At 71.2% G+C, this 25,261-nt stretch overlaps 1 protein-coding gene across 3 annotated transcripts; it reads right to left on the bottom strand.

The window, feature by feature from the left end:
- Positions 1-1,498: 1,498 nt before the first annotated feature.
- JAG2 (jagged canonical Notch ligand 2) lies at positions 1,499-24,863 on the bottom strand. 3 transcript variants are annotated; one of them, XM_059684699.1, is made up of 26 exons: positions 24,500-24,863; positions 23,960-24,316; positions 16,246-16,303; positions 14,862-15,113; positions 14,334-14,394; positions 10,945-11,075; positions 10,685-10,804; positions 10,383-10,496; positions 10,043-10,156; positions 9,746-9,859; positions 9,605-9,651; positions 9,355-9,525; positions 8,409-8,559; positions 8,181-8,327; positions 7,985-8,098; positions 7,652-7,765; positions 7,460-7,573; positions 7,185-7,301; positions 6,740-6,767; positions 6,574-6,659; positions 5,364-5,477; positions 5,142-5,257; positions 4,465-4,713; positions 3,683-3,814; positions 2,986-3,142; positions 1,499-2,774 (listed from the first exon to the last, which is right to left on the bottom strand). In XM_059684699.1, the coding sequence occupies exons 1-26, from the start codon at positions 24,563-24,565 to the stop codon at positions 2,293-2,295; spliced, it is 3,726 nt and encodes a 1,241-aa protein (XP_059540682.1). In that variant the 5' UTR covers positions 24,566-24,863; the 3' UTR covers positions 1,499-2,292. The 3 variants fall into 3 exon arrangements, with proteins under 3 accessions (XP_059540682.1, XP_059540691.1, XP_059540701.1); XM_059684708.1 differs by lacking the exon at positions 9,746-9,859; XM_059684718.1 differs by lacking the exon at positions 10,043-10,156.
- Positions 24,864-25,261: the final 398 nt, after the last annotated feature.

Here is a 25,261-nt window from a genome sequence, read left to right as displayed (position 1 = left end):
AGGTGAGGATGGCCCTGCCACTGGCCGCATGTTATTCCCTCAGGTGCCGCCGATGAGGGGCAGGTCCCGTGCAGGAGGCTCTTGGCAGGGCCCCCCCCCCCCCGTGTCTCTCCCACCCGCCGAACACCCCGTGGCCACCCCGGAGGGGTTAATGGGCCTGGTCGCCTGGGACCTGCCCTCTGGGGCCGTTTCTTCGGAGACTGGCAGCCTCTCCGGCCCAGGCAGCGGCTCAGTCCCCAGGGCCCGACACAGAGAACGGGCGGAGGTGCAGGAGGGAGGCAGGATCCCAGCCACTGCTCAGCGCCGGAGGCCCCGGCCAGGACGCTGGGTCGGCCTGGCGGCCAAAGGACCCAGGCAGGGAGGGGGCTGCTCTAACCAGGAGGGGAGGACGCAGGAGGGAGGGCGGGTGCCACCAGGCCCGTGTGGGGCGCTGGCTCCGCCCTCGCATGGAGCCACCCGGGATCTGACGGGGCCTCTGGCAGAGCCGGCCTCATGAAGGAGCTGGCAGGCCTGCATGACCGCACCTCACTCCTGACTGCACCTGATGCCTGACTGTGCGCCTGTGTGCCTGACTCCTGTGTGCCTGATGCCTGACTGTGAACCTGACACCTGACTGTGTGCCTGACGCCTGACTCTGCACCTGACACCTGACTGTGTGCCTGATGCTGCACCTGACACCTGACTGTGTGCCTGATCCTGACTGCACCTGACGCCTGACTGTGCACCTGACACCTGACTGCACCTGACGCCTGACTCTGCACCTGATCCTGACTGTGCACCTGACGCCTGACTCTGCACCTGACGCCTGACTCTGCACCTGATCCTGACTGTGCACCTGACGCCTGACTCTGCACCTGACGCCTGACTCTGCACCTGATCCTGACTGTGCACCTAACGCCTGACTGTGCACCTGACGCCTGACTCTGCACCTGACGCCTGACTCTGCACCTGATCCTGACTGCACGCCTGACTGTGTGCCTGACGCCTGACTCTGCACCCGATCCTGACTGTGCACCTGACGCCTGACTGTGCACCTGATCCTGACTGTGCGCCTGGCCTGCGCACCACAGCTCGCAGGGCACCTAGAGAGCCCACAGACGAAAGTGGCTTGAGCCTGTGGCCACCGGCCGAGGCCACCATGCCACGTCCAGTCTGCCAACCGGCAAGATGGGGCCTATGGCCTCGCGACTTCATTCTCTCAAGTTTGACCTCGTAATTCCTTAAGCCGTGGCAGCTCTTCAGGGCTAAGGGACTACTTTATAAAGTTGTCAGCAGGGCGTGGGTGCACCTCGCTTCCGGTCCCGGGAACGCTCCTGCGAGGCACCAATACGCTGAGGCCCTGGGTCAGCAGGACCAGCCACACCGCACAGCCACCGCGGCCACGGGCCCAACGTGCTGCCCACACCCGGCCTCCTGCTCCTGGCCGGCCGCGCGGAGACCGCCCCGCCCACTCCAGGTAACACAGAAGCAGCCCCGAAGAACACGGGAGGCCAGAACGTTTAAGTTATTAAATCAAATATACAGAGTGATTCGTTTAATATGTACATATTTACAAAAATGCACTTTCACGGGGGGGGGGGGAGGGCCGGGGCTGGCGGCGGCGTCCTGTGCCCACAGCAGCGTGGACAGCGGCGAGGGGGTGTGAAGGCACTTGTCACAAGTTCAATACTGCCCGTCCCTGGAGAAGGGCCGTCAGGAAGGGCACTTCAGAACGCACAGTGGAGACCTCTAGGGCGTGTTCCGGCAGGAGCGAGTGAGGACGGGGGCAGAGGGAATGGCTGTGAGCCTGGAGGGGCTGCCGTGGCCTCGGGCCACGCCATCGCCACCGACAGCCACGGCCATGTGGTCAGCCACGGCCACGCGGTCAGCCGCGGGTGGTCCCACCAACAGCCATGGGTCCCCTGAACACCGTGGGCCACGGGTCCCGCCGGCGCTGTGGCCTGGAGCCACGGAGACCCCCACGTGAGGAATAAAAGGGAAGATCCTGTAAACGGGGCGCCACCTCTGGGGACAAAGTTTGGGGAGAACACGACAGCCTCTCCTGCCACACTGCGGACGCGACATGCGGAAACGTACAAAAATAGCCACTATCCGAGAAGACACCCTTGTTTTCCACCTGCCAGTCACTGAATAATTTATACAAGGTCAAAGGAACGTAGAAAATAAACATTTGTTTTTGGTTTTTGGTTTTTTTTACACAAAATAAAGAAACTATGCACACAGCCTCAGCCTCCTGGTCGGCGGTGGGCGGCGCCCGGCACGGGGCGGGGTCCGGTTCGGCCGCGGCGGCGCCTAGTCCTGGCCGGCTCGGCGGGCCTCGTTGACGCTCCTGACCGCCCGGTTGTCCACCTTGGGGCCCGGGGCCCAGCGGGCCGGCCTCCCGGGCGAGCGCCCCGGCTCTTTGGTGAGTTTGTGGGGGAGGAACTTCTCCGCCTCCAGGGAGTCCTCCTCGCTGCGGCCGGGCTCCTCGTCGTCCTCGTCCTCCCCGCCGCCGCCCCGGCCCGCGGGCCCCGGCAGCGCCTCGGCCGCCCTGCGCGGCGGGGGCGTGAAGTTCTTGCACTGGCACAGCACGTCCTTGTGGCCGCCCGGCCGCTCCCGCTCGATGGGGTTGCGGATGGGGTTCAGCGGGGCCCACTGGTTGTTGGCGCTCTCCTCCCGCGGCAGCCGGCTCCGCTCCCGCTCTTTCCTTCGCTTGCGGGTCCACCACACGCAGACGGCCACGCAGGCCAGACACAGCACGCTGAACACGCCGCACAGCACGGGCACCAGCAGCCCTGCGGGCGGGCGGCGGGGGTTCCCAGCCGGGGCTCAGCCTAGACCCAACCCCAGGCCCAGCCCAACCCCAGGCCCAGCCCCAACCCCAACCCCAGACCCAACCGCAGTCCCAGCTCCAGCCCCAACTCCAGGCCCAGGCCCAGCCCCAGCCCCTCCCCATCCCGGCCCTGGCCCAGCCTGGCCCACAGCTCCCCGGCCCCATGCACTCACCTGTGGAGGAGCCGCCCATGACCACGGTCTCCACCTTGACCTCGGTGATGGCCAGCAGCAGCGAGCTGTTCCCGCGCTGCGTGATGGCGGCCACGATGGCGTGCGCGGTGCTCTGGATCAGGCTGCTGTCGGGCAGGTCCCAGGCGGGGCTGAAGGACTGCGGCAGAGAGCGCTGAGGTACCTGCCGCCTGGAGGCCGGCCCCCACCCCAGCGCAGGACGGAGGAGGGCCGAGGCTCCGGCCCAGCGCACAGCCCACCGGCCGCGGTGCTCATGCGGGCGCTGCCCTGCACCAGGGCTGCAGGCAGCTCACAGAGCGGTGGGTCTGGCTGACCGCCCTTCCCACGGGCCCCGCAGCCATCACCATCGCCCTGGGCCTCTCTGTCCTCTCGGATCTGCACACCTGCCCCCGGGCCCCACCTCTGCCTGGCTGAATGCACTGCCCAGTGAACGGGCCCCTGACCCCCAGCCTCGCTCCCCTGGGCCTCCTCTCACCAGGGCACGCCAACACCCCTCTCCCCAGGCCCAGGCAGGGCACCCAGCTCCGTCCACTGCAGCGGGGTGGACTCCCACCTCTGGGTCAGTCACTCTGCCTTCAACTACCTGGGGACCGGCCCGGCCTGGGCCCTGCACCCCAGCCCCTCCCAGGCGCCCGTACAGAGCGGGACCCGAAGAGGGTGGCCGCCCGCCCGCACTCACCATGGCCACCTCCACGGCGCTGGCCTCCGTGGACGGCCGGTCACACAGCAGCACAAGGAGGCGGTCCCGGGCCACTGCCCGCGTGGCCGGCAGGGCGCGGATCCCCGAGCAGATGGCGCCCACCGTGGTGCCCTGGGCAGAGACGGCGGCACGTGAGCAGCCCGCGCATCCCCCAGCCGCCACGCAAGGCGCCTGGCAGGACACGCCCCGCAGCCCGGCTGGGGCCAGTGGGGACACAGGGGGTCAGTGGGGAGCTGTTTCCTGCACCAGACCCGAGTCCCACCCAGGACACAGCCCCCACCCACCCCCAGGGTCCGTCCTGGCGGAAGCAGCACCTGCAGGCCCGAGGGGCGGGGCCTCCCCACTCTGAGCCCCTCCTCACGGGCTCCGAGCACCCAGCCACCGGACTGCCTGCCAGCTGCAGGCTGGCCCCGGCCCCCCGGGAGGCTGAGGGGCCCAGATCGACGGCCCCCGGCCCCCGGCCCCCGGAGTCCAGGCCCCTGGGACGAGGGATCGGCAGGCGCCTGGCTGGGCCGCTCCTGGCTCCCTGCCGCCCCACAGGACACACTGGGCACCACGCCCCGCCTCATCCGATCCCATGAGGCCAGGCTCCCTGAGCAGCCACAGAAGCCACCGGCCCCACCGGCCCCACAGGGGCGGAGCCACGGCAGCGTGGAGGGCAGCCGGGAGCGGTCCCCGCCGTCCGAGTGGCCCCTCCGAGAAGCAGACGTGTCCGGGGCCCGCAAACACTCGGGGTGGGGGGTGCCGCCGGGACGGCTCACCTGGGGCACCTGGTCGCGGTCGAAGCGCAGCGTGAGGCGGGCGCAGTTGTTGTCCAGGTGCCCGGAGCGCGGCACGCAGGGGGTGCTGGGCAGCAGGGGCTCCTCGGGGCCACACTCCCCCCAGGCCGCGCAGGGCGGCTGCAGGCACTGTCCCGGGGCCCTCGCCCCACACTGCTGGCCCGGGGGGCACTGGGCACTCAGCGTGTTGGGCCGGCTGGCCAGCAGGCAAGGCTTCCGTCCGCACCACACCTGGGCCGGCACAGCCGACGACCCACAGAAGCCACAGCGGGAGACAGACAGACAGACAGGCTCGGGGTCAGCAAGTCCCAGGGCCGTGCCCACCCACCACCCAGGGCTCCGGGGCTGAGCCCAGCTCCAGCAAGGACCCCGCCAGGCAGGGAGGCCCCGTGGGAGGGGCCAGCAGCATGCAGGCCTGGGGCTGCTGGAGCCTGAGCAGCACTGGACTCAGTTTCTCCACTGCACAGCGAGGAAAGGGGCCTGGTGGTGCCAGGGGGCCCTCCTTCCTGGACGTCCAGCAGGGGGGGTGGACTTGGTTCGTCCTCCCCACCCCCTGGCAGCAGCTCCTGGGTCTCCCAGGGGATCGGGGTCACGGACAAAGGACGGAGCCCCTTGGGCACCAGGACGTCAGACCCGGGCAGAGCAGGGGCCCCTGGCACCTTGCTGCAGTCCCGGCGGCCATCCAGGCAGCGGCAGCTGTTGCAGTCCTCCACCCAGGAGCTCCCGTGCGGGAAGGGCACCCCCTGGGACCAGCAGGACCTGCCCAACACGATCACTGCGGGGAGAGGAGGCGGGTCGGCGGTGGCACTGACCCCGGAGACCAGGTCCTGCCCTGGCTCCTGCTTGGCACAGCCCCCACCCCCTCCATGCTCCCCGCCTACCCTCCTGGCACCGCGGGCCAGCGCGGCCGGGCGGGCAGCTGCAGCGGTAGCCGTTGATCTCGTCCACACACGTGGCCCCGTAGGCGCAGGGCGAGGACTGGCACTCGTCAATGTCTGCGGAGAAGCGGCCGCTCAGAGGCAGCAGGAGGACGGCGCCCGTGCCAGTCCGGGGAGCAGTCCCAGGTCAGCACGGCCTCCAGGTGCCCAGGGGTCTCTGTGCTGGGCCTGCACTGTCACCGTCACAGCCCGAGGCCTCATGGGCACCGGCCCCTCCGCTCCCTCCACCCCCGGAGCCGGGAGACCAGCCCCTCAGGCAGCCAGGACCTAGCCCAGCGGGTCCCAGCGGGGCACACGCCCAGGGGCACTGTGATTCTAAGGGGGCCATTCGAGAACGAGCTGTTAACAGTGAACCTTCTGCGTTTGTGGTTCTAGGGCCGTGGTCGGAAACTGCGGCTCGCAAGCCACATGTGGCTCTTTGGCCGCTTGAGTGTGGCACTTCCACAAAATACCAACTTCTGCGCATGGGCCACGAAGTTTTAATCGCACTGTACGTGTGCGCCCGCATGTGGTATTTTGTGGAAGAGCCACACTCAAGGGGCCAAAGAGCCGCGTGTGGCTCGCGAGCCGCGGTTTGCCGACCACGGTTCTAGGGGCCTCATCTGCAGCATGTACACACATGTTGTGACATATTTATGCATTTCAGTTTTCTATTATGTTCTGAAGCTTTATTTGCTATTTTTTCACATCACTGCATATTTTTTTTTAACGGTTTCTTAGTGATTTCTTCCTCGGGATTTAACTATCCTTTCGCCCTTTTATTTTTCTCTTTCACGGGTGCCGTGCTCTGTGGAAGCTTGTTTAGACCAAGCTCCTGGCCTTTCAGGCTTCCTCCACGTGAACAGTTAGTTCACTGTTTGAATAATAAGGATTCTATGTCACGCGGGGGGGCGGGGGGGGGGGAACCAGGATTTTAGAGATGCTTAGGTGGGGCGTGGCCACAAAAAGGTTGGCAACCACTGGTCGAGCCCCTCCCCAGGCAGCCCCAGAGCAAAGGGAGGTGTCGGCAGGGCACAGACCAGTGGGGACACTGAGGCCCGGCGTGAGGCAGGAGGGGGCTGTGTCCACACTGTCCTCCAGGGTGTGTGGACTCTGGGGACCCCCAACTGCAGACACCCGAACCCGAGCCCTGTCCGCCTGCCCAGCGCCTCACTGATGCGGCAGTCGGGGCCCGCGAAGCCGGGAGCGCACTCGCAGCGGAACCAGTTGACGCCATCGACGCAGACGCCGCCGTTGTAGCTGCGGAGAGAGGGCAGGTCTCAGGGAGCCCCCGGGCAGGACCAGCACCGGGTCCGCCGGCCCCCAGGGCTGCCACTCACCAGGGCAGAGGGTTGCAATCGTTGGTATCTGCATTCGAGAAAAGAGAAAGGAGGTGGGTGTGGCATCCGCCATCAGAGCCCACGCTGACCACGTGCGCGGGTGGCTGGGGGTGAGGGGCAGGGTGGCCTCGGAAGGCGACCTGAACAGCCGCAGGGGGGCTGGGCCTGGGCGGTGCCTGCAGCGGGAGTGGGCGGGTGGCATGGGCAGGAGCCTGGCTGCAGGCTGAGGGGTTGGCAGGTCCATGGAGGCCAGGACACCCAGGGAGGGGAATGAGGCTGCAGAGCTGGGGGTCAGGGGAGTGCAGCAAGTCTTGGGGTACGACTGTGCTTTGGTGGACAGTGCAGTGGGCACGCGCGTGGGCAGGGGCAGGAAGGGGCAGGCCCAGGGAGCCCCCCCACAGGCCCCACCCCCACGCCTCCCCCGACGCCCTGACCCCGAGCTCACTGTGTGTGCAGGTGCGGCCCTCCCAGCCGTCGCGGCAGATGCAGGAGAAGGAGTCCCCGCTGCCCACGCAGGTGCCCCCGTTCAGGCAGGGGTTGGGCAGGCAGCTGTTGTTCCTGGCTGAGGGGCACAGAGGGGGGTCCTCTCCATCCAGCCCTGGGCAGACAGAGGTCCACACCGCCCCCACCCAGCCGGGGGCAGAGCGAGCCGGGAACGGGGCCGCCCGCCTGCCCATCGCAGGGCAGCCCGTGCCCGGCCCCGGCGCCCGGGCCCCTCACCGAGGTTGCAGGTGCTGCCCTTCCAGCCGGGCGGGCAGGCGCAGCGGAAGGTGTCGCCGCTGTCGTAGCAGGTGCCGCCGTTGCTGCAGGTGTAGGCGTCGCACTGGAACTCGCCTGCGGGCACAGGGCTGCTCAGCGGGCACGCCTCGCAGCGAGCAGGGCCCGCAGGGCGGGGGCCGGGCGGGCACTCACGCGAGTGGCAGGTCTTGCCCTTCCAGCCGTCGTCGCACGCGCAGTAGAAGTCGTTGACCAGGTCGTAGCAGCGGCCGCGGCTGTGGCAGGGATCGGGGAGGCAGTCGTTGGGATCTGGGGGCGAGGACGCCGGTCAACAGGGGGTCACCGGCATTCAGGGAGAGCTGCCCGGGGCAGAGGCCCAGGAGCGGGTGGGAAAGACAGAGAGGGGGGAACGGATGCCAGGCCCAGGCCTGAGCTCCCGGTGGACCCCCGGGTGTGTGGGGAGCCCGACACACAGTGCGGGGCCAGGGGGTGGAGGGGGGGCGCGGGGGAGCCTGGAGGCCCACTCACTGGTGTCACAGAGCTCGCCCTCCCAGCCGCTGGGGCAGAAGCAGCGGAAGGCGGCCACCTCGTCGATGCACGTGCCCCCGTTGCGGCAGGGCTGGCCCAGGCAGTCGTCGATGTCTGCGGGAGGCAGGCGTGAGCAGGGCCCGGCTGGCCGCCCCCCACCCGGCCCCCGGCCCCCGGCCCCGCCACGGCCGCTCACTCTCATGGCAGTAGGCGCCCGTGAAGCCGCTGTCGCAGACGCAGGAGAAGTTGCCCCCGGGTCGGCTGACGCAGTGCCCATGGGGGCCGCACACGCTGGTGGGGGCCCCACCGGCCACTCCTGCCTCGAACCCGCAGCTGTCAATCACTGCAGCAAAGGGGAAGAGGTCAGCAGACCCAGCCCTGCAGGCCCCGCCCCACCTCCCCACCTCTGCAGGCCCCGCCCCACCTCTGCAGGCGCCGCGAGGGCAAGGCTCCCTGGGCACAGAGCAGTTCTTGCCACCCACGTCGTCGGGGCAGGCGCAGTAGTAGTCGCCCTCCAGGTTGTAGCAGCGGGCGCCGTTCTGGCAGGGGCTCGGGTCGCAGAAGTCGACATCCACCTGCGGGGAGGGGCAGCGTGAGGGCGCAGCCCTTGGTACGAGACGCCGGTGTGGCGTCCACTCGGCCTGGACACCTGGCCTCCACAGCCAGAGCCTCAGGGCCTCCCACCCGAGACGTCCAGGCCACTCGCTGGACGGAAACACCTGGGCCGCCAGGCCCCTCCCGCCACCGCGCTCGCGGCGGCCGCTTCCTCTGCCTCGGGCGGCATCCGGCCTTGGCCCCTCCCGCCGGCAGGAAGGCCGCTGCTGACCTTCCACAGGCCTGCCGCCTGGAGCCGGTCTGTGGGTCTCTGCCACACGGAGCCCCGGGGGGACCCCAACCACGGGCCCAGGAGGCCTGCTGGCCAGGAGCCCTGCCCTGTGCACCTGCAGCCCCAAGGCCAGGGCAGGTCAGAGGGAGGTGGGCACAAGCCACCCGTCTGGAGAGCATCCCGCCCCCCCCCCCCCAGGACCAGGCTCGGCACCTGCAGCCCCTCCCACTCGGGCACCTGCACCCCTCCCAGGGCCCCCCTCTCTCGGCGGCCTACATGCTCCACCTCGTCACAGCCACTCACCTGCCAGGCAGTGCGGGGCGCACAGGGCGTGTGCCAGGGCTTGGCATGACCAGCAGAGACCCTTCGCCCTTCCCCCCGCCTCCCCGCTCCGCCCTGCCAGGCCACCCGGACTGTGGGGCCTGGGGCTCCGTCTAGGGCTGAGCCCCGGACACTGTGGGGTCGGTCCTCACAGCAGCCTGTCCGGACCCCGGGGGCGGGCAGGGCAGCACAGGGCCGAAGGGCAGGCGTCCCCCGCACGCACCTCGCAGAGCAGCCCCGAGAAGCCGGGGGGGCAGTGGCAGCGGAAGCCGTCCACCAGGTCCTCGCAGAAGCCGCTGCGGCAGGGGCTGCTGGCGCACTCGTCCAGCGCGAGCTCGCAGTGCCGGCCGCCGAAGCCCCGCGGGCACACGCACTGGTAGCCGTTCACCAGGTCCTGGGCGGGCGACAGGGTGAGCTCCCGCGGGCACCGCCCCCCACGCCTCCCCGGGGGCCGGGCCGCGGCCACCCCTTACCTTGCAGGTGCCGCCGTGCTGACACTGCCCTCGGCAGTCGTCGATGTCTGGGGGACAGAGGGGCGGTCACGGGGGTGGGGTGGGGGGGGGCCGGGAGCCGCCCGCCCCCTCCCCCCCGCCGGCCCTGCCACCCGTACTGACTGATGTGGCAGTCGCTCCCCTTCCAGCCCGGGATGCAATCACAGTAATAGCCACCAATCAGGTTTTTGCAAGAAAAAGCGTTAAGGCACGGCTTCCCTTCACACTCATTGGCGTCTGCGGACGAGACAAGAGGGCGCCATGGGGCCTGGCCCCGCCGCCCCCGAGCCTGCCCCCCGCAGCCACAGCAGCACCAGCAGCCACAGCAGCACCAGCAGCACCAGCAGCCGAACGCACAGCCCGCGGTCCGTGCACACGCGTGCCCCACGGTCCGTGCACACGCGTGCCCCGTGGCCTTACCCAGCCGGCAGGTGGCCCCCACCCACTGCTGGGGGCAGAGGCACTCGAAGCCGTCCACCTGGTCCACGCAGGTGCCGCCCGCCGCGCACGGGTTGGAGGCGCACTCGTCGATGTCTGCGGAGGGACGGGGCGGGCGGGCGTGTGGGCGGCGCGGGAGGCAGGCCCGGGGCCTGGGTCCCGCGGGAGGAGGGCCGAGTGCCCGGGGCTTCCTGTCCCGCTCCCCTGGCCGCAAAGCCCACAGCCACATGGGTGGACGTGGCAGCCGCCGCCCCTCCCCAGAGTGCCCCCTCCACACCCCTCAGGCGCCGGCTGCAGCCCCCGCAGCCTCCCGCGGGCTCACCCAGCGCGCAGGTGGGTCCACTCCAGCCGGACGGGCAGCGGCACTCGAAGCCAGCGGGCACCTCGTGGCAGGAGCCCCCGTTGGCACAGGGGTTGGAGGCGCAGGCGTGCTCAGCTGCATCGGGAACCGGAGGCGGCGGTGGGTGGTGGGCGTGACGGCCCGGGGCCCCACCTTTCCACAGGGCTCCCCTCAACCCCCGAGGCTCCAGGGCGGGGTACAGGTGTGTCCAGGGCAGAAGGAGGCCGGAGCGCTGGGCCTCACGGGCTCCGGAGCTCCAGCCGGGCCAGGCCGAGCCCACCTACCCCGCTCGCAGTTCTTGCCCGAGTAGCCGGCAGGGCAGACGCAGTGGTACTGGTCCGGCTCCGCGTTGATGCACGTGCCCCCGTTGGTGCACGGGTGGTGGCTGCCGCAGTAGTTCAGGTCTGGGGAGCAGGGTGGGCGCTCAGAGCAGGCGCCCCTGGCTCTGCACCCTCCCGGCCACGGCGAGCCCCAGGCCTGCCCACCGCCCGCCGCCCACTGCCCTGCCCGCCACCCTGCCCGCCCGCCGCCCGCCCGCCGCCACCTTTGTTGCAAAGCAGGCCGCCCCAGTTGGTCTCGCAGTTGCACTGCCAGGGCTCCACGCAGCTGCCGTGCACGCAGCCGGGGTACGGGACGCACTCGTCGCAGAACCGCCCCTGCCAGCCGTAGCTGCACCTGGGGGAGTCCAAGGGGCCGGGGGCCCGGTGGGTGGGGTGGCCCAGGAGCGGTGGCTGCTGTGGGTGGCGCAGGGACCCAGGTGGTCACAGGGGCCGCCGCCAGGGCTGGCATCCGGCCTCTGATCTGGAGCAGGCCCGGGGCCAGCGGGGGTGACAGCCGCCAGCAGCCCCATCCCAGGCGCTCCCGGCCGCTGGCCAGGACAGTGGGCGCAGCTGTCCAGTCACTCCTGCCCGAGCTATTCTGGGACCTACCCCTGAGCGGGGCCCCAAGAGCAGGCGCCGGGAAGGGAATCCCGGCCGGGACCCCGGGAACGAGCGCCGACTCAGCCGCACCCCACAGGCACCCGGCCTCGCGGGCCAGCGGGTGAGGACAACGGCTCCTGCCGCCCAGCTGTGTGCTCAGGGCACAGCTCGCGACCTCGCCTGGAACCCAAGGGCAGTCATTTCCCTCCCAACAGAGCCCCACGGAGGGTCCAGCTCGCAGGGGGTGCCAGGCCCCCTGGCCGTCCAGGGGCCGGACTCAGGGCAGGGCCTGACCCAGGAAGCCACCTGCTCCCTGGCCGACGTCACGGAGGGACCTCTGGCTCTAAGGCCACGACCCCAGGCCCGGCCCTGCCCTGCTGTGGGCGGCATCCCCTCTGGGAAGGTGCAGGCGGAGGGCAGGCAGCCAGCACGCGGGAGGAACCGGCCGGCGTGTAGCCTCACCGGGCTGCCCCGCCCCGCCCCGGGCCCAGCCCTGGTCTGACCGGGACACAGCCGTCAGACGCCCCGAGGCCCTCCAGGCCCTGACCAGGACCTAAGGGCCTGCGGGCAGGAGTGACATCAGCCGTGTCCCTCCCACGCCGGCACCGCCACGTGAATGTATTTTTGGACAAGGAAGGAGCCACGACCCTTCCTGGGCTGCCCCCAGCCCGCGACCATCCAGAGGGGCACTGCCCGCCCCGGGGGCACAGGCACAGGGAGGCCGAGGCCGGTGAGAGGGGCGCCACCACCCAGACCGGGTGCCCAGAGGGGTCATGTGGTGGGGGCCGCGCACCCCCATCCGGACCCCCCAGGTGCCCGGGCTGGGCGGGTCCCCGGGCGTGCGGGGCCCTGGGTGGGGCGGCCTCCGCAGGCCCCCACCGCCCAGCTTCCCTGCCCAGGGCTCCAGGGGCCAGGGAGGAGGCGGCAGGAAGGCAGGGCCATCTCCGCAGCATCCGGTGGGGGTGTCCTCGCTGAAACCTGAGCCGCCGGCAGCTGGGCCTCACCCACAGGCTGTGGGGTGGGTGGGGGCTCACCTACCCCCATGCGGCCCTTCAGGCCCCCGTCCCCAGGAGTCCGCCCCGCAGCTTCCTGCACAGCCCACGTCAGCAGGGAGGGTGGGGCGGACCAGCTACCTTCCTCCCCGCTCGCCCCTCGGTCCCGGCCAGCCACCCAGGCCACAGCACTGGGCATCGAGGCTGTGCACGGACAGGGCGGGGCTGAGCCGGGTGTGCAGGCTGGGACCCGGAGAACCCAGGCTCCCGGCCACCAGTCAGCAGGCAGGCCTCGCCCTGGACAGCCGGACGGCCTCGCCCCCTCCCACCTGGGACATGGACCCGCCTGGGCCAGGCCCGCACCGGGTGCCCTCTCGCCCCTGCAGTGTCCCCGCACCTTGAGGGCCACGGGACGTGTCTGAAATCCTGCAGTGAGGGGCCGGCTGGGGGAAGCCCTACCCTGCCCTTCCCTGGGGCCAGAGCCACCACACAAGCAGCGGGGTCACCACCCCCCCTTCCTGGCTCCCAAACCTGCCCTCCTGTCCAAACTCTTTCCTGTGTGACGCTGGGGAAGTTACTTAACGTCTCTGGGCTCAGTGTTCTCGTCTGAAAAACACACAGGGAGGCAACCCACCCACAGGGAGGGCTGGGGACGCGGGGGATTCCAGGCCGGGCAGAGCGCCACTGCCGCCTGCAGCCCCTCCGAGGGCGACAGCCCCACCTGGCACGCCGGCTCCCAGGCCACCCGGCCGCCCTCGCTGCTCACACCCCGGCCAGGCCCCTCGCGCTGCCCCCTCCTGCTTCTCCACACCACAAACTGCCCCCCACTGCTCCCCACACCTCCCACTAGGGTCTCTCCCACCATCCCCCGCCCCCTTCAGGACCCCCATGTCCACACCTGGCTGCCCTGGCCATGGCTTCTCCCCGCGGCACACCTTCAGCAGGAGGCCCGGGCGCTCTGCCTCTTCGCCATCCACCCCCGCCCAGGGCTGTCCACCGCCTGCCACAGCGCCCATGCGTGTCCCGCCCAGGGCTGTCCACCACCTGCCACAGCGCCCATGCGTGTCCCGCCCAGGGCTTCCCTCTGCCTGCCACAGCGCCCATGCGTGTCCCGCCCAGGCCTGTCCATGGCCTGCACAGCGCCCATACGTGTCCCGCCCAGGGCTGTCCACCGCCTGCCACAGCGCCCATGCGTGTCCTGCCCAGGGCTTTCCACCGCCTGCCACAGCGCCCATGCGTGTCCCGCCCAGGGCTGTCCACCGCCTGCACAGCGCCCATGTGTGTCCCGGGCCAGGACTGCCCCCCATAAACCACCCCACGACGGAAACCTGAGGGGCTGCTTTGGAGACATGCCCTGGGCAGGCAGATGCAACCCTCCAACCAGATCTGTCTCCCCCGCCCCCCCGCCCCGGCTCCCGTGCCCGACTCCTCCCGCCTCATTCATGGCAGCTCCAACGCTCGGCCAAGGCTGGAAAGTGGGGGTCCTCCTTGACCTCCCACTCCTCCTCTCACCCCAACATCAAATCCACCCGCCATATCTGCAGGAGCCGCCCCCCTCGCCCTCCTGCTGGGTCACCCTGGCCTTGGCCCTGCAGCGGCCTCCCACCAGCTCTTCTTGCAACGGCCGGGTCCTTCCCTGCCCCTGGCCCAGCTCTGAGCCTCCAGCTTCCCGCGGGTCCCGCCTGTGGTTGCGGCCCCGGCCCCCACCCAGGAGCTCCAACCCCAGGCCCCCCGCTTCTCCTGTGCTGGGGACCCCCATCCTCAGGGGGCTCCGTTCTCCAGGCCTGCGCCTCGGACAGGACTGCCCTGGCCACGCTACATGGAATGGCCCTGCCACGCTGTCCCTGCGGGCCCTCCACACCCCAGGCTCTGAGGACAGCGTCTCCCCTGCACTGTCAGCTGCCCAGGGGCAGGGCCCACATCCCGATGCCCAGCACAGCCCGTGCACAGTAGGCGCCCCCACCCTCTGCTGAGGCAGGAGTGCGAATCCTGACGGGGTGAAGGGGCAGGTCAGCACTCACCTGCACTCCCCGGGCACGGAGCAGCCCCCGTGGAGCAGGTTGCAGCCTTGTTTACACACGGCTGCAACAGAAAGGGCAGAGAGCCTGCTGCAGCGGCAGTGCCGGGCCACCACCAGCCCCCCCCCCTCCCCTCCCCTCCTGGCACCCCCTGGCCCTGCCCGCCCCGCCCCTCCCCTCCTGGCACCCCCTGGCCCTGCCCGCCCCGCCCCGCCCCTCCCATCCCGGCACCCCCTGGCCCTGCCCGCCCCGCCCCTCCCCTCCCCTCCCCTCCTGGCACCCCCTGGCCCTGCCCGCCCCGCCCCTCCCCTCCTGGCACCCCCTGGCCCTGCCCGCCCCGCCCCTCCCCTCCTGGCACCCCCTGGCCCTGCCCGCCCCACCCCTCCCCTCCTGGCACCCCCTGGTCCTGCCCGCCCTGCCCCTCCCCTCCCCTCCCCTCCTGGCACCCCCTGGCCCTGCCCGCCCCGCCCCGCCCCTCCCCTCCCGGCACCCCCTGGCCCTGCCCGCCCCGCCCCTCCGCGGCGCCCGCACCTTCCTTGCACTCCGGGCCCATCCAGCCGTCCATGCAGGCCTTGTTGCCGTACTGGTCGCAGGTGTGGTGGCCGAAGAAGTCGTTGCGGGGCCGGCAGAACTTGTTGCAGGTGGGGCTGTAGTAGTTCTCGGCGCAGCGCACCCGCACCTGCAGCTCCAGCTGCGCCACGTGGCCGCTGAAGTGCAGGCTCTTCCAGCGGTCCTCGGGGTTGACCATGCCCGCGTGCGACACCCGCTCGATCAGCAGCTCCTCTTGGGGGGTGCAGAGTCAGTCGGGCCGCACCGGCTCCTGCTCCACCCCCAACCTGTGCCCACGCTGACGGCCCTCCTGTGCCAGTGCCCCGACCCAGCAGGGTCCACCCCTGGCCCCTGCGATCGCTGGGGCTCAGCCCCACTGCAGGCACACCCTGCTGCCCATGTCTTTTTCTAAAATGTATTTTTATTGATTTCAGAGAGGAAGGGAGAGGGAGGGAGAGACAACCCCACACTGGGGATCGAGCCCGCAACCCGGGCCTGTGCCCTGAGCGGGAATTGAACTGTGACCTCCTGATTCGTAGGTCGACGCTCAAGCACTGAGCCACGCCGGCCGGGCATCTACTGCCCATCTGAAAGCGCCTTCTGTCCGACCCAGCACCGGACAGCCAGGCCTCGCCTCAAACAACCACTGCACAGGGGGCGGGGGGGGGCACGAGCGGCAACCACGGGCACAGGGACCGTGGGACCATCCCCTACGCTTCTGATTGGCGTGGAACGGGGCTCAACGCCTCCCTGACCGGCCCCCGGCCCTGGACCGCACCGCCTCCCCTCTGCCAGGCAGGGCTGGGGCTGCGCCCTGAGCACATCCGCTCCCGCTGGCCCCAGGGCCTTTGCACGTGCAGCTCTGCTGCTGCCCGTGGTGCCTCCCACCTGCCTGGGAGAAACCGCTCTGCCCTGCACACAGGGCCCCGCAGGACAAGCACAGGCCGGCCCGCTCGGGGCGTCTCGGGGAGAGGGCCACCGGGCCCCATTCCAGGTCAGATAGGCAGAGAGGGGGGCACGGAGCTAGAAAGCCTCCCGGGGCGCCCACTCCTCTATGCCACTGACACGGCCCCCAGAACACCACCCACCAGGAGAACACCGGTGACGCCGGGGGCGGGGGGGGGGGGCGGGGGCGGGGGCAGCGCGTGCACATGTCTGCGGTCACCACGCGGCAGGGCTCCTGGCAGCCGGGGTGAAAGGGACACAGGGCTCCGAGTCCGCGGGTAGGAGCGCCTCCTAGCACCGGGGCCTCCTCCCCGCCACAAGGGCGAGGGCCTGGCCACACCCACCCCTGCAGCTGGGGGGTCGCCCCTGCGGGCGGCGCTGCCACCTCCCACCCTGCCCCGGCCTGGCGGCGGGAACTCACCATCCGGGGTGGTCTGGTTGTCCCAGTCCCAGGCCTCCACGATGAGGGTGAAGGAGCGCTACGGACACAGGAGGGGCAGTCAGGGACCCAGCCCCGCGCGGCCTGCGCTGTGCGAACGCGGACCTGCCCTGCCACCCCCTCGCCTGAGCCCAACTCCGCCCTCGGGGTCTGTCAGGGCTTCCCACCCAGCGAGGACCCCCGCCCAGCGCCCTTGCTGGACCCCCTCCCCCCACATCTCAGCCGACCACAGGCCAGCGCGGGCAGGAGGGCGGCTGCTCCCAGACGCAGGCTCAGAGGGCCGAGGGTCCTGGCTCCCTCGGCCGGGCAGCAGGGAGCAGGGGCTGGAGCAGCGGAAACAGGGCCCCCACCCGCACCCCCACCGGGGCCTGGGATGGGAGGGGCCGAGCACTGCTCAGGAGGAAGCTGAGGTCCTGCCGCCAGCCCACCCGAGAGGGTCCCCGAGGTCCCCGGCCAGGACGCGGGGCCCCAGCTCCGGGCCGCCCCTCCCAGGCTCACAGTGAGCAGCCCGCCACCGAGGCCTCGCCAAGACGACCAGGCAGCGAGGGCCGGGGCTGCACCGGCGGGAGAAGGCGGCCCAGGGACCCCTGCTGCGGCTCAGCCACGGTCACCGCCCCACCCACTCCCAGGACCATCTGGTCCTCACGCCCCGGCTATGTGATGGGGTGACAGCACTGCGCCACCCCTGGACCCGCCCCTCTGCAGGGGTAACCAGAGCCTTGTCACTCACAGGCACAAGCCTCCCAGGAGGGGCGGGACTTGGCCTCCCACGGGGTCCCTCTGTGGTTCCCCATCCATACCACTCGGCCACACCGGACCCTGGAGCCCCCCGGGCTGGGGGGCCACAGGCCACCCAAGGGGACCCTGCAGTGCAAAGACCAGACTCCTCCCCTCCCCCACCCTGCAGTCTGGCTGTGCTGGGGACCCACCCACCACCAAGGACCCAGGCCCACCCAGGCTGCTCCCACCACCACCCAGGCCGCTCCCACCACCTCCCAGGCCGCTCCCACCACCACCCAGGCCGCTCCCACCACCCAGGCCGCTCCCACCTCCCAGGCTGTTCCCACCACCCAGGCCGCTCCCACCACCACCCAGGCCGCTCCCACCACCCAGGCCGCTCCCACCTCCCAGGCTGTTCCCACCACCCAGGCCGTTCCCACCACCACCCAGGCCGCTCCCACCACCACCCAGGCCGCTCCCACCACCCAGGCCGCTCCCACCACCACCCAGGCCGCTCCCACCACCACCCAGGCCGCTCCCACCACTCAGCAGCCTCCTGCAGACCCTCAGGCCCAGCACCACCCCACCTGGCCCCCCTCCCTGCCATGGGCATCTGCCACAGCCAACCACACCCACTGCCTCTGGACGCCCAAGGCTGGCCCTTGGGGACCCTCTCCTCCCCCCACAAGACACTGGCCCTCCTGGGCCTCCCTCCCTCATTCGCACCCCTGCTCCTGCCCTGAGCCCCGTCACCACCAGTGCTGCCCTGGGACCCCCGATGATCCCCAGGACCTCACACCCACCGGCTGCCCCTGGGGCCCGCACCCACCCAGAAAGCATGGGCTGAAACTGGGAGCCCTCGTCTGCCCTCTAGGCCACTTCCTGCTGCCGCGTCCCACATGGCAGTCCCCAGGCTAGTCCCACCTCTTGAGTCTCCGTTAGAACCATTCCCCACCCCCACCCTCCTCCACAGGAAGCCGGGCCCAGCCTGCCCACCTCCTCCAAGGGCCGCCTCAGCACAAGGGCCCGCACACCCCCATCCCCAGGCGCCCATAGACCCGCTCTGTCCGCACCTCCCCATATGGGGAGCCCTCTCGGGGCTCCCCCAGCTCCTGCCCTCCTCACAGCCAGCCCAGCAGGTCCGTCCACAGCCCTGTGCACACACAGAGCCCTCCCTGGCACGGATGCCACCCGCAGGCCGCCTCCCCCGGCCATCCCCTCCTGGTGACAGCTGGAGCCCAGCTTCTTCCAAGCTTCGCTGGTTTCACTTATTCGTTCATTCATTCGTTCATTCACTCACTCACTCATTCATTCGTTTGCTCATTCGTTTCTTCCTTTACTCACTCCCTCACCCACTTGTTCCTCGTCCCTCCCTCCCCGCCTTCCCGCATGGAGCCTGCAGAAGGCTCGCTCTGCAGGGGGGCCACAGCCTCTGCCCAGGCGGACAGTGGGCCAGCGGGGCTCCAGGGGGGTGTCAGGGCAGGGCCCACAGTTTCCGCCGGGCCGGGGCTGCAGAGGGCGAGGGAGCGCAGCAGCGACACGGGGCCAGACTGCAATGCCAGAGCAGAGTGAGCGGCTGCAGGGGCCTGCGACCGCCAGGGTGGGCACTGCTGGGAGCAGGGGGCCGGGCCAGGGGGCCTGTGGCCACTACTGGCCAGCCCACCGCAGGGCAGGAGGCCGGGCCGGGCCGCCCGCCCTCAGAGCGGCTGCCGCCTCCCCACCTGGGCACCGGCGGGCAGGGAGCTCCTCCCGGCTCCCAGGAAACCCCACGCCACCCGTTCAGGTAGGGTTACCGCCACCTTCTTGGAGCCCGGGCTCCGGTTACCTGCTCCCGCAGGGACGTGCGCCCGCCCGCCCGCCCGCCCTCAGGGCCGCCGCCCGCCAGCTGGGCTCCTGCACCTGCACAGCAGGAAGCCACCCCGAGAACCTGAGCCGCCCGCGTGCGGGCCCGCTCCTCCCCCCGGGCAGCCCCCAGGACTCAGTTTCCCCTCGGCGGCGGCAGGGGCAGGGCTGTCAGCCCAGAGAGTCCACGGGCCTGGGCAGGGCTCGAGGGGGCCCGTCGCCCCAGGACGGGCTGGGTGGGGCAGGCGGCCTAGCAAGCAGGCAGAGGGACCCAGTGCTCCCCCCAGGTTTGGGGGGCCCTGGCCTTAGTCCCCAAAGGCTGGGCTACAGCTCCTCCTACAGCGAGCCCGCCAGGACCCGCCCGCACTGCACGGGCAGACCCCCACCCCACCGTCCACCGCCTCCTCCCGACCCTGACCCCCAAGGCCAGGTCCAAACCCTTCATCTGACCGTCAGACAGGGTGACGGGGCAGCAGCCCAAAGACGTGGAAATGGCACCGGACACAGGACCAGGTGCACACACCCCACCCCAGGGCTCAGGACTCCCGGTACCTGTGCCCCACCCCACAGGCCAGGGCATCCACAGGGGGAAGGCCCAGCACCAGCACGGCCGTCAGCCCGCTGCCCAGGCCCACGCCCCAGCCTGGCTTGGTTCCTGCACCGTCCCCATGGCCATCCGGCCCCCCACAGAGCGGAGCTGGTGTCTGCGGTGCCAGGAGCTCCAAGCACAGATACATTTCCTGAAACCCGAGCTCGGAGAGGCCTGGGCCTCTGCCGCCATTGTCACTGAGGGGGAGGGGGAGGAGGGGAGGAGGGGAGGGGGAGGGGGAGGGGGCGCCTCCCACAAGGCGTGGGACCTGAGAGATGGCAGGAGGGATGGACCACAGGCCCACACTCCACACCAGAGACCAGCCGGGGTCCCACCCACCCCACCCTCAGGGCCCTGTGTGAAGAGGGTCAGCAGCCCAGGTCCCCCAGGACCTCTGCCGACCGGCCTTGTGAGACGGCTGCCGCCAAGACTGGCTGATCCTAGTCACACCCGGCTCACCTGGGGACTGAGCTCACCTGGGGAGGAGGATGGGGATCCCGCTCACCTGGGGAGGAGGATGGGGACCCCGCTCACCTGGGGAGGAGGATGGGGACCCCGCTCACCTGGGGAGGAGGATGGGGACCCCGCTCACCTGGGGAGGAGGATGGGGACCCCGCTCACCTGGGGAGGAGGATGGGGACCCCGCTCACCTGGGGAGGAGGATGGGGACCCCGCTCACCTGGGGAGGAGGATGGGGACCCCGCTCACCTGGGGAGGAGGATGGGGACCCCGCTCACCTGGGGAGGAGGATGGGGACCCCGCTCACCTGGGGAGGAGGATGGGGACCCCGCTCACCTGGGGAGGAGGATGGGGACCCGGCTCACCTGGGGAGGAGGATGGGGACCCGGCTCACCTGGGGAGGAGGATGGGGACCCCGCTCACCTGAGGAGGAGGATGGGGACCCCGCTCACCTGGGGAGGAGGATGGGGACCCCGCTCACCTGGGGAGGAGGATGGGGACCCCGCTCACCTGGGGAGGAGGATGGGGACCCGGCTCACCTGGGGAGGAGGATGGGGACCCGGCTCACCTGGGGAGGAGGATGGGGACCCGGCTCACCTGGGGAGGAGGATGGGGACCCCGCTCACCTGAGGAGGAGGATGGGGACCCCCGCTCACCTGGGGAGGAGGATGGGGACCCCGCTCACCTGAGTTTTCAGGATGGATACCCTGCTCACCTAGGATCTGAGAGATGGGGACCCTGGCTCACCTGGGACCTTAGAGATGGAGAAGTCTGGGGGTGAGGACCCTGGCTTGGGCCTGGAGATTAGAGATACTTGTCTCCCCATCACCATCTTCCACCTCAGGCCCTGACCTAGCTCCCCAAGAGCCCTCTTATTGACCCAATCTGCCCCCCAGAGCCTGAGACGGTCCCTGAGAGCCACAGTCCTTTCCAAGAAGCCCCGGCCTCAACACTGCAGGGACCTCTGTCCGCTGCAGCCTGGCTCCCCAATCCTCAGGGCAAGGGACAAAGCCCCGGCCGTTTCCAAGCCCACCCAGTGGCCCCACCCAAGCAGGACTCCTGGTGGGAAGGCGTCGGAGGGAAGCAGGGGCCCGGAGTACACACAGGCCCCAGGAGGGGAGTGGGGCGGAGTAGGGTGAGGAGGGAGCCAGGGCTCCACCAGCCCCAGCCCCCAGCTCCCTGGGGGGCAGGGAGCACAGGGAGGAGGATGCTGTCTCCACCGAGGGCAGCACAGGTGCGGGGCGCAGGCCTCGGCCTGGCCAGTGGGCTGGGGGCTCGTGCAGCTGCCAAGCCCCTGGATAACTGAATGCCACGTGGCCGGATCCTGGGCCTCATCCCCCCCGACCTCCCATCTGGGACACGTGGCTCTGACAGGCCACCCCCCCCACACACACCCCTGAGCATGCGATGCCCCCTAGGGACTCCGGCCTCTTGCTGGGCAGCCAGAAGGGGAGGGAAGGAGAAGAGGCAGGCGGGGAGCGGGGCCGGGGGTCCCCGAAGCTGCTGTGTCTGAGGGTCTCAGGTTGGCTGTGCTGTCAGAAACAGGGTCAGCCCCAGGCCCCCCATAACACGCAGGGGGCCTATGCCCACCTCGGCAGTCCCTACCTCTCAGCTTTGCCTGCCACAAGTGACCCGCAGCCGTGCCCAGGTGGGCGGGCACAGCCTCCAGCCAGGCAGCAGACAGCCCCCTCACTCCCACTCGGTGGGGCCTGGCTGCCACCTTGTACCTCCATCAGCCAACGCCTCTGAGTCCACCACCCATCGGCCCTGCCAGACCTGGGGAGCCTGTGCACACACATGCACACACCGCCTCTACCTGCCAGCCACAGCCCAGCTCTGGGCAACGGGTGGCCCCGGCCTCCGAGGGGCACCTGTGGGGTGGGGACAGGAGAGCAGGGGCGTCCTCACACCTAGGCTGCCTCCACCTCCCACATCCCGGCCCCGGCCCAGCCTCTCGGAAGCTGAGCCTGAGGCCCACCTGTAACCACGGTGCAGCCAGCAGCCACCCAGCCACCAGACCAGCCTGGGGGACTGGCAGGGGCCCTGGGGGCGGCTCCCCGGATTCCTTGGGGGCCCACGTTCCACCTCCAGCCCCCCAAGGCCCTCCTCACGTTCCTACCCCAGGGACCCCGAAAGTCCACACTGGCTCCAGCCGAAGCCCCCCGAGGCTGGGCCCAGGCACATCCTCCGCTTCCTGCAGCCACAGCGACGGCCCCGGGGTGCCCCGGGTGCCAGACGTGCCTCAGCTCACAGGACAGAGCGGGACCGCCGCGAGCTGAGGCCCCGTGGCCGCGGAGCGGAAATACCGGGGCGCTGGCATCACCACCCGCTCCACGCCCGGGGTGGCAGCCACACCGTGCTGGGAGGGGAGTCAGGAGGGCCCCAACGCGCACTGCCCCATGGCCTTGCTCCCCCACTGGGGCCGGCCACTCGGCCCCTCCTGGGACATGGAGGGGGGGGACTAGCTGCGAGCGGGAAGAGGGGACCTGCCTGAGACCCAGAGCCCAGCACCCAGGGCTCCCTGGGAGCCGAGGGCCTGCCCATCCCATCCCAGGCCGGGCCGGCCGGGGGGCCCAAAAGCCACGAGGGACACGTGCTGGCCCGCCGCATTCCTCTGAGCCTCCCTGCCCCCGCGCCACGGCTGCCAACTCAGGCAGAAAACACATCCTCAGGTAGCGATCCGAAGCCGCCCTGGCTGGGCCCCAAGTGCAGATGACAGGCTGCGGCCCTGCTCAGACCTGCCTGCTGCGCCGATGTGGGGGCGAGAGGGCGGGCTTATCGGAACTGCCCCGGGCCCTCCCAGGCCCTCCAGGGCCCTCCCGGCCTGCCCCTGCTATCCATCTCAGGGGCGCATTCTCCTGCGGCCCTGGGGTCAAAGGCAAACCCAGAAGGCAGCCCGGCTCAAACGGGCAGGACCATGGCGGGGGGGGGGGGGGGGGGGGGCAGGGACAGCCTCCCTACCAGGTGGGCGGCCAGAAGGGGGAGGCTGCCTGGCCGGAGGTTAGAGGACTCCTGGGGGGCAGCCTACGAGCCTAACCTCGACGGGCCTGGCCTCGACTCCCAGCGCCCACTGGGGCACCAGGTGGGCACATTCCTGGTGCCTCCAGACAGCTGGTCCAGTGGGAAGTCCTGGGTCAGAAGACTGGGCCCCTCGATCACAGCCTGGAGCCCCGCTCCAGCGACTCCCCACTCCCAGGCCCACCCCAGCGGCTGCTGACCCTGCGCACTGGGATCCTGCCCCACCCAGGTCCAGGACTGCAGCACAGGGACCCTTGGGTGCCAGCCCAGGCCTCGGTTCTGAAACAGAACACATCAGCCACCTGGAGGCCTGGCCTGGCCACCCACACCCCGTCAGAGAGGCCCCGTCCATCTGTCCCAGCCCTCGTGCACCATGGCCGGGGGCAGCCCACACCCCTCCTGGCGCACCCAGGTCCAGGGCTCCAGCCCAACCTCCATGCCCCCACCCAGAGAACGGAAACAAGAAGCCACCACAGACGGGCCACAGTCACGGCCCCAGGGCCCCTACTTCTTCCCCTGGGGAGAAGGTGGGGGGGGGTCCTGGGCCAGCAGCAGGGGCTGCAGCCTGCACGCACGGATCAAGCCCTCCTGAGCCCAGCCCCCAACCCCCATCCCCACCCCATCCCGGGGCATCCAGGAAACAGCAGGGCGAGCGCAGACTGGCTGCGGGCCCAGGGCGGCTCCGCCGGGGCCTGCCCCAGACCAGCCCCAGCACGCGCGGTGCACATGCCTCCGCGGCCTGCCGGGCCCCAGGGCGCCTCGCGGCGCTTCCCCACCCAGACAGACACGCGCAGGACGACGCAGGCACACGCCGCGGGCCGCCGAGCATGCGGGCCGCCGCCACCCCACCCTCGCCGAGACCCCCGCGCGCCCACGTGGTGGGGCGCGGACCCGGCCCCACGGAGCACGCGCCGGGGATCTGCCCGCCGCGTGGCGCCCCCTGCCCGGCGCGCCCCGTCTGGGTGCGCGCGGCCGCACGCGGGGCCGGGGCCGCAGGTGCGGGAGGATCGGCGGGCAGGGTGGGGGCCGGCAGGAGAGAGTTGGGGCCCGGGGTGGGGGCGCACGTACCGGCCAGGCGAACTGGAAGGGGATGACGACGAGGGCCGGGTCCTGGTCGCCGCCGGCCCGCGCTCGCGCACGCACCCGGTCCCCCGTGGCACCCGCCGGCGGCAGGTAGAAGGAGTTGCCTCCCAGCACGGGCGTGGCTCCGTGGCCGTAGCTGCAGGGCCCCGTGGGCGTCACCTTGGCCTGGTATTCCTTGAGGCACACGCGCACGTACGTGTCGCACTCGTCGTGGCCGCAGCCCCCCGCGCGCGCGGTCCGGCCGTGGCCGTCGCCGTCGCAGCAGGCGCCGCTCAGCAGCTCCCCGTTCGCGTTCCGCAGCGCGCTCACCCGCAGCTCGAAATAGCCCATGGGCCGCGCCGCCTAAAAATAAGGCAGAGGGAGCGCGGGAGGCGCGGGCCGGGGTCGGCGAGCGGCGCCCCGCCCCCACCCGCAGCGAGCCCCGCCGCGCGCAGCCCCGGGGCTTCCGAGCCGCGGCGCCCACAGGCGGTGCCGCCCGGCCCCGAGGGACCGTCCGGTGCGCCCCGTCCGCACCCCGCGGCTCACCTGCACGCAGAGCGCCAGCAGCAGCAGCAGCCGCCGGGGCAGGCGCCCCCGGCCCCGCTCCCGCATCGCCGCCTCGACCCCGCGCGCCGCCGCCGCCACCCCTGCGCGTCCGGCCCAGCTCGGCCTCCCAGCGCCCGCGCGCCCTCCGAGCGGCAGCGGCGGCGGCGGCGGCGGGCGGAGTCGAGGCGGCGCCGCGCGGGCCTGGGCGGCGGCGAGCGCGCAGGAGCGGCGGGCTCGGGCTCGCAGGCGGCTGCGCTCGACCCGGCCCGGCTCCCTCCCGGCGGCGGCGGCGGCGACGGCAGCGGGTCCCGGCCTCGGCTCTGAGCGCCCGCAGCCAACAAGTTCGGGACGAGACTGACAGCTCGCTCGCCCATTCGTCACCCGCGCACCTGCATATGCATGAGGGGGCGGGGCCGCGCCGCGGGGTGGGGCCGGGGGGCCGGGGGCGCCGGGGCTTTAAAGGCGGCGGAGGGCGCCTCCTGCCCGCGCCCGGTCCGGCGCGCGCCTCCCGGGAAGCCGAGGCCGCGGGGGTTTCGTCGCCGACGCTTCGGCGGCCGATCCCGGCGAGCGGGGACCCGCGCCGCCCGGCGCCCTCTGCCCGCCCGCGCCCCGCCGAGTGCCGGGCGCCCCCTGAGGTCGCCGCCCGGTCCCCTCCCATCATGCGCCGCCGCGCGCTCCTCCGGGTCCCCGGGGAGAGGCCACCTCCTGCACAAACCAGGGCGAGGCCCCCACGCGCGGCGGGCGCGGCCTGGGGCCGGAGCC

This window comes from Myotis daubentonii, chromosome 1, assembly GCF_963259705.1.
Source record: "Myotis daubentonii chromosome 1, mMyoDau2.1, whole genome shotgun sequence".
Classification (NCBI taxonomy): domain Eukaryota; kingdom Metazoa; phylum Chordata; class Mammalia; order Chiroptera; family Vespertilionidae; genus Myotis; species Myotis daubentonii.
The sequence above is the reverse complement of the archived record's forward strand: the minus strand, read 5'-3'. Positions and strand labels throughout refer to the sequence as shown.

Excerpts from the sequence above, each read along its gene's own strand:
- JAG2 (XM_059684699.1), bottom strand. The coding sequence starts at position 24,565 with ATGCGGGAGCGGGGCCGGGGGCGCCTGCCCCGGCGGCTGCTGCTGCTG. Across the intron at positions 10,805-10,944 it reads CGGCCTGCTTTGCAACAAAG|ACCTGAACTACTGCGGCAGC; the intron begins GTGGCGGCGGGC and ends CCTGCTCCCCAG. Across the intron at positions 7,766-7,984 it reads GGGCGAGCTCTGTGACACCA|ATCCCAACGACTGCCTCCCC; the intron begins GTGAGTGGGCCT and ends CCTCGCCCCCAG.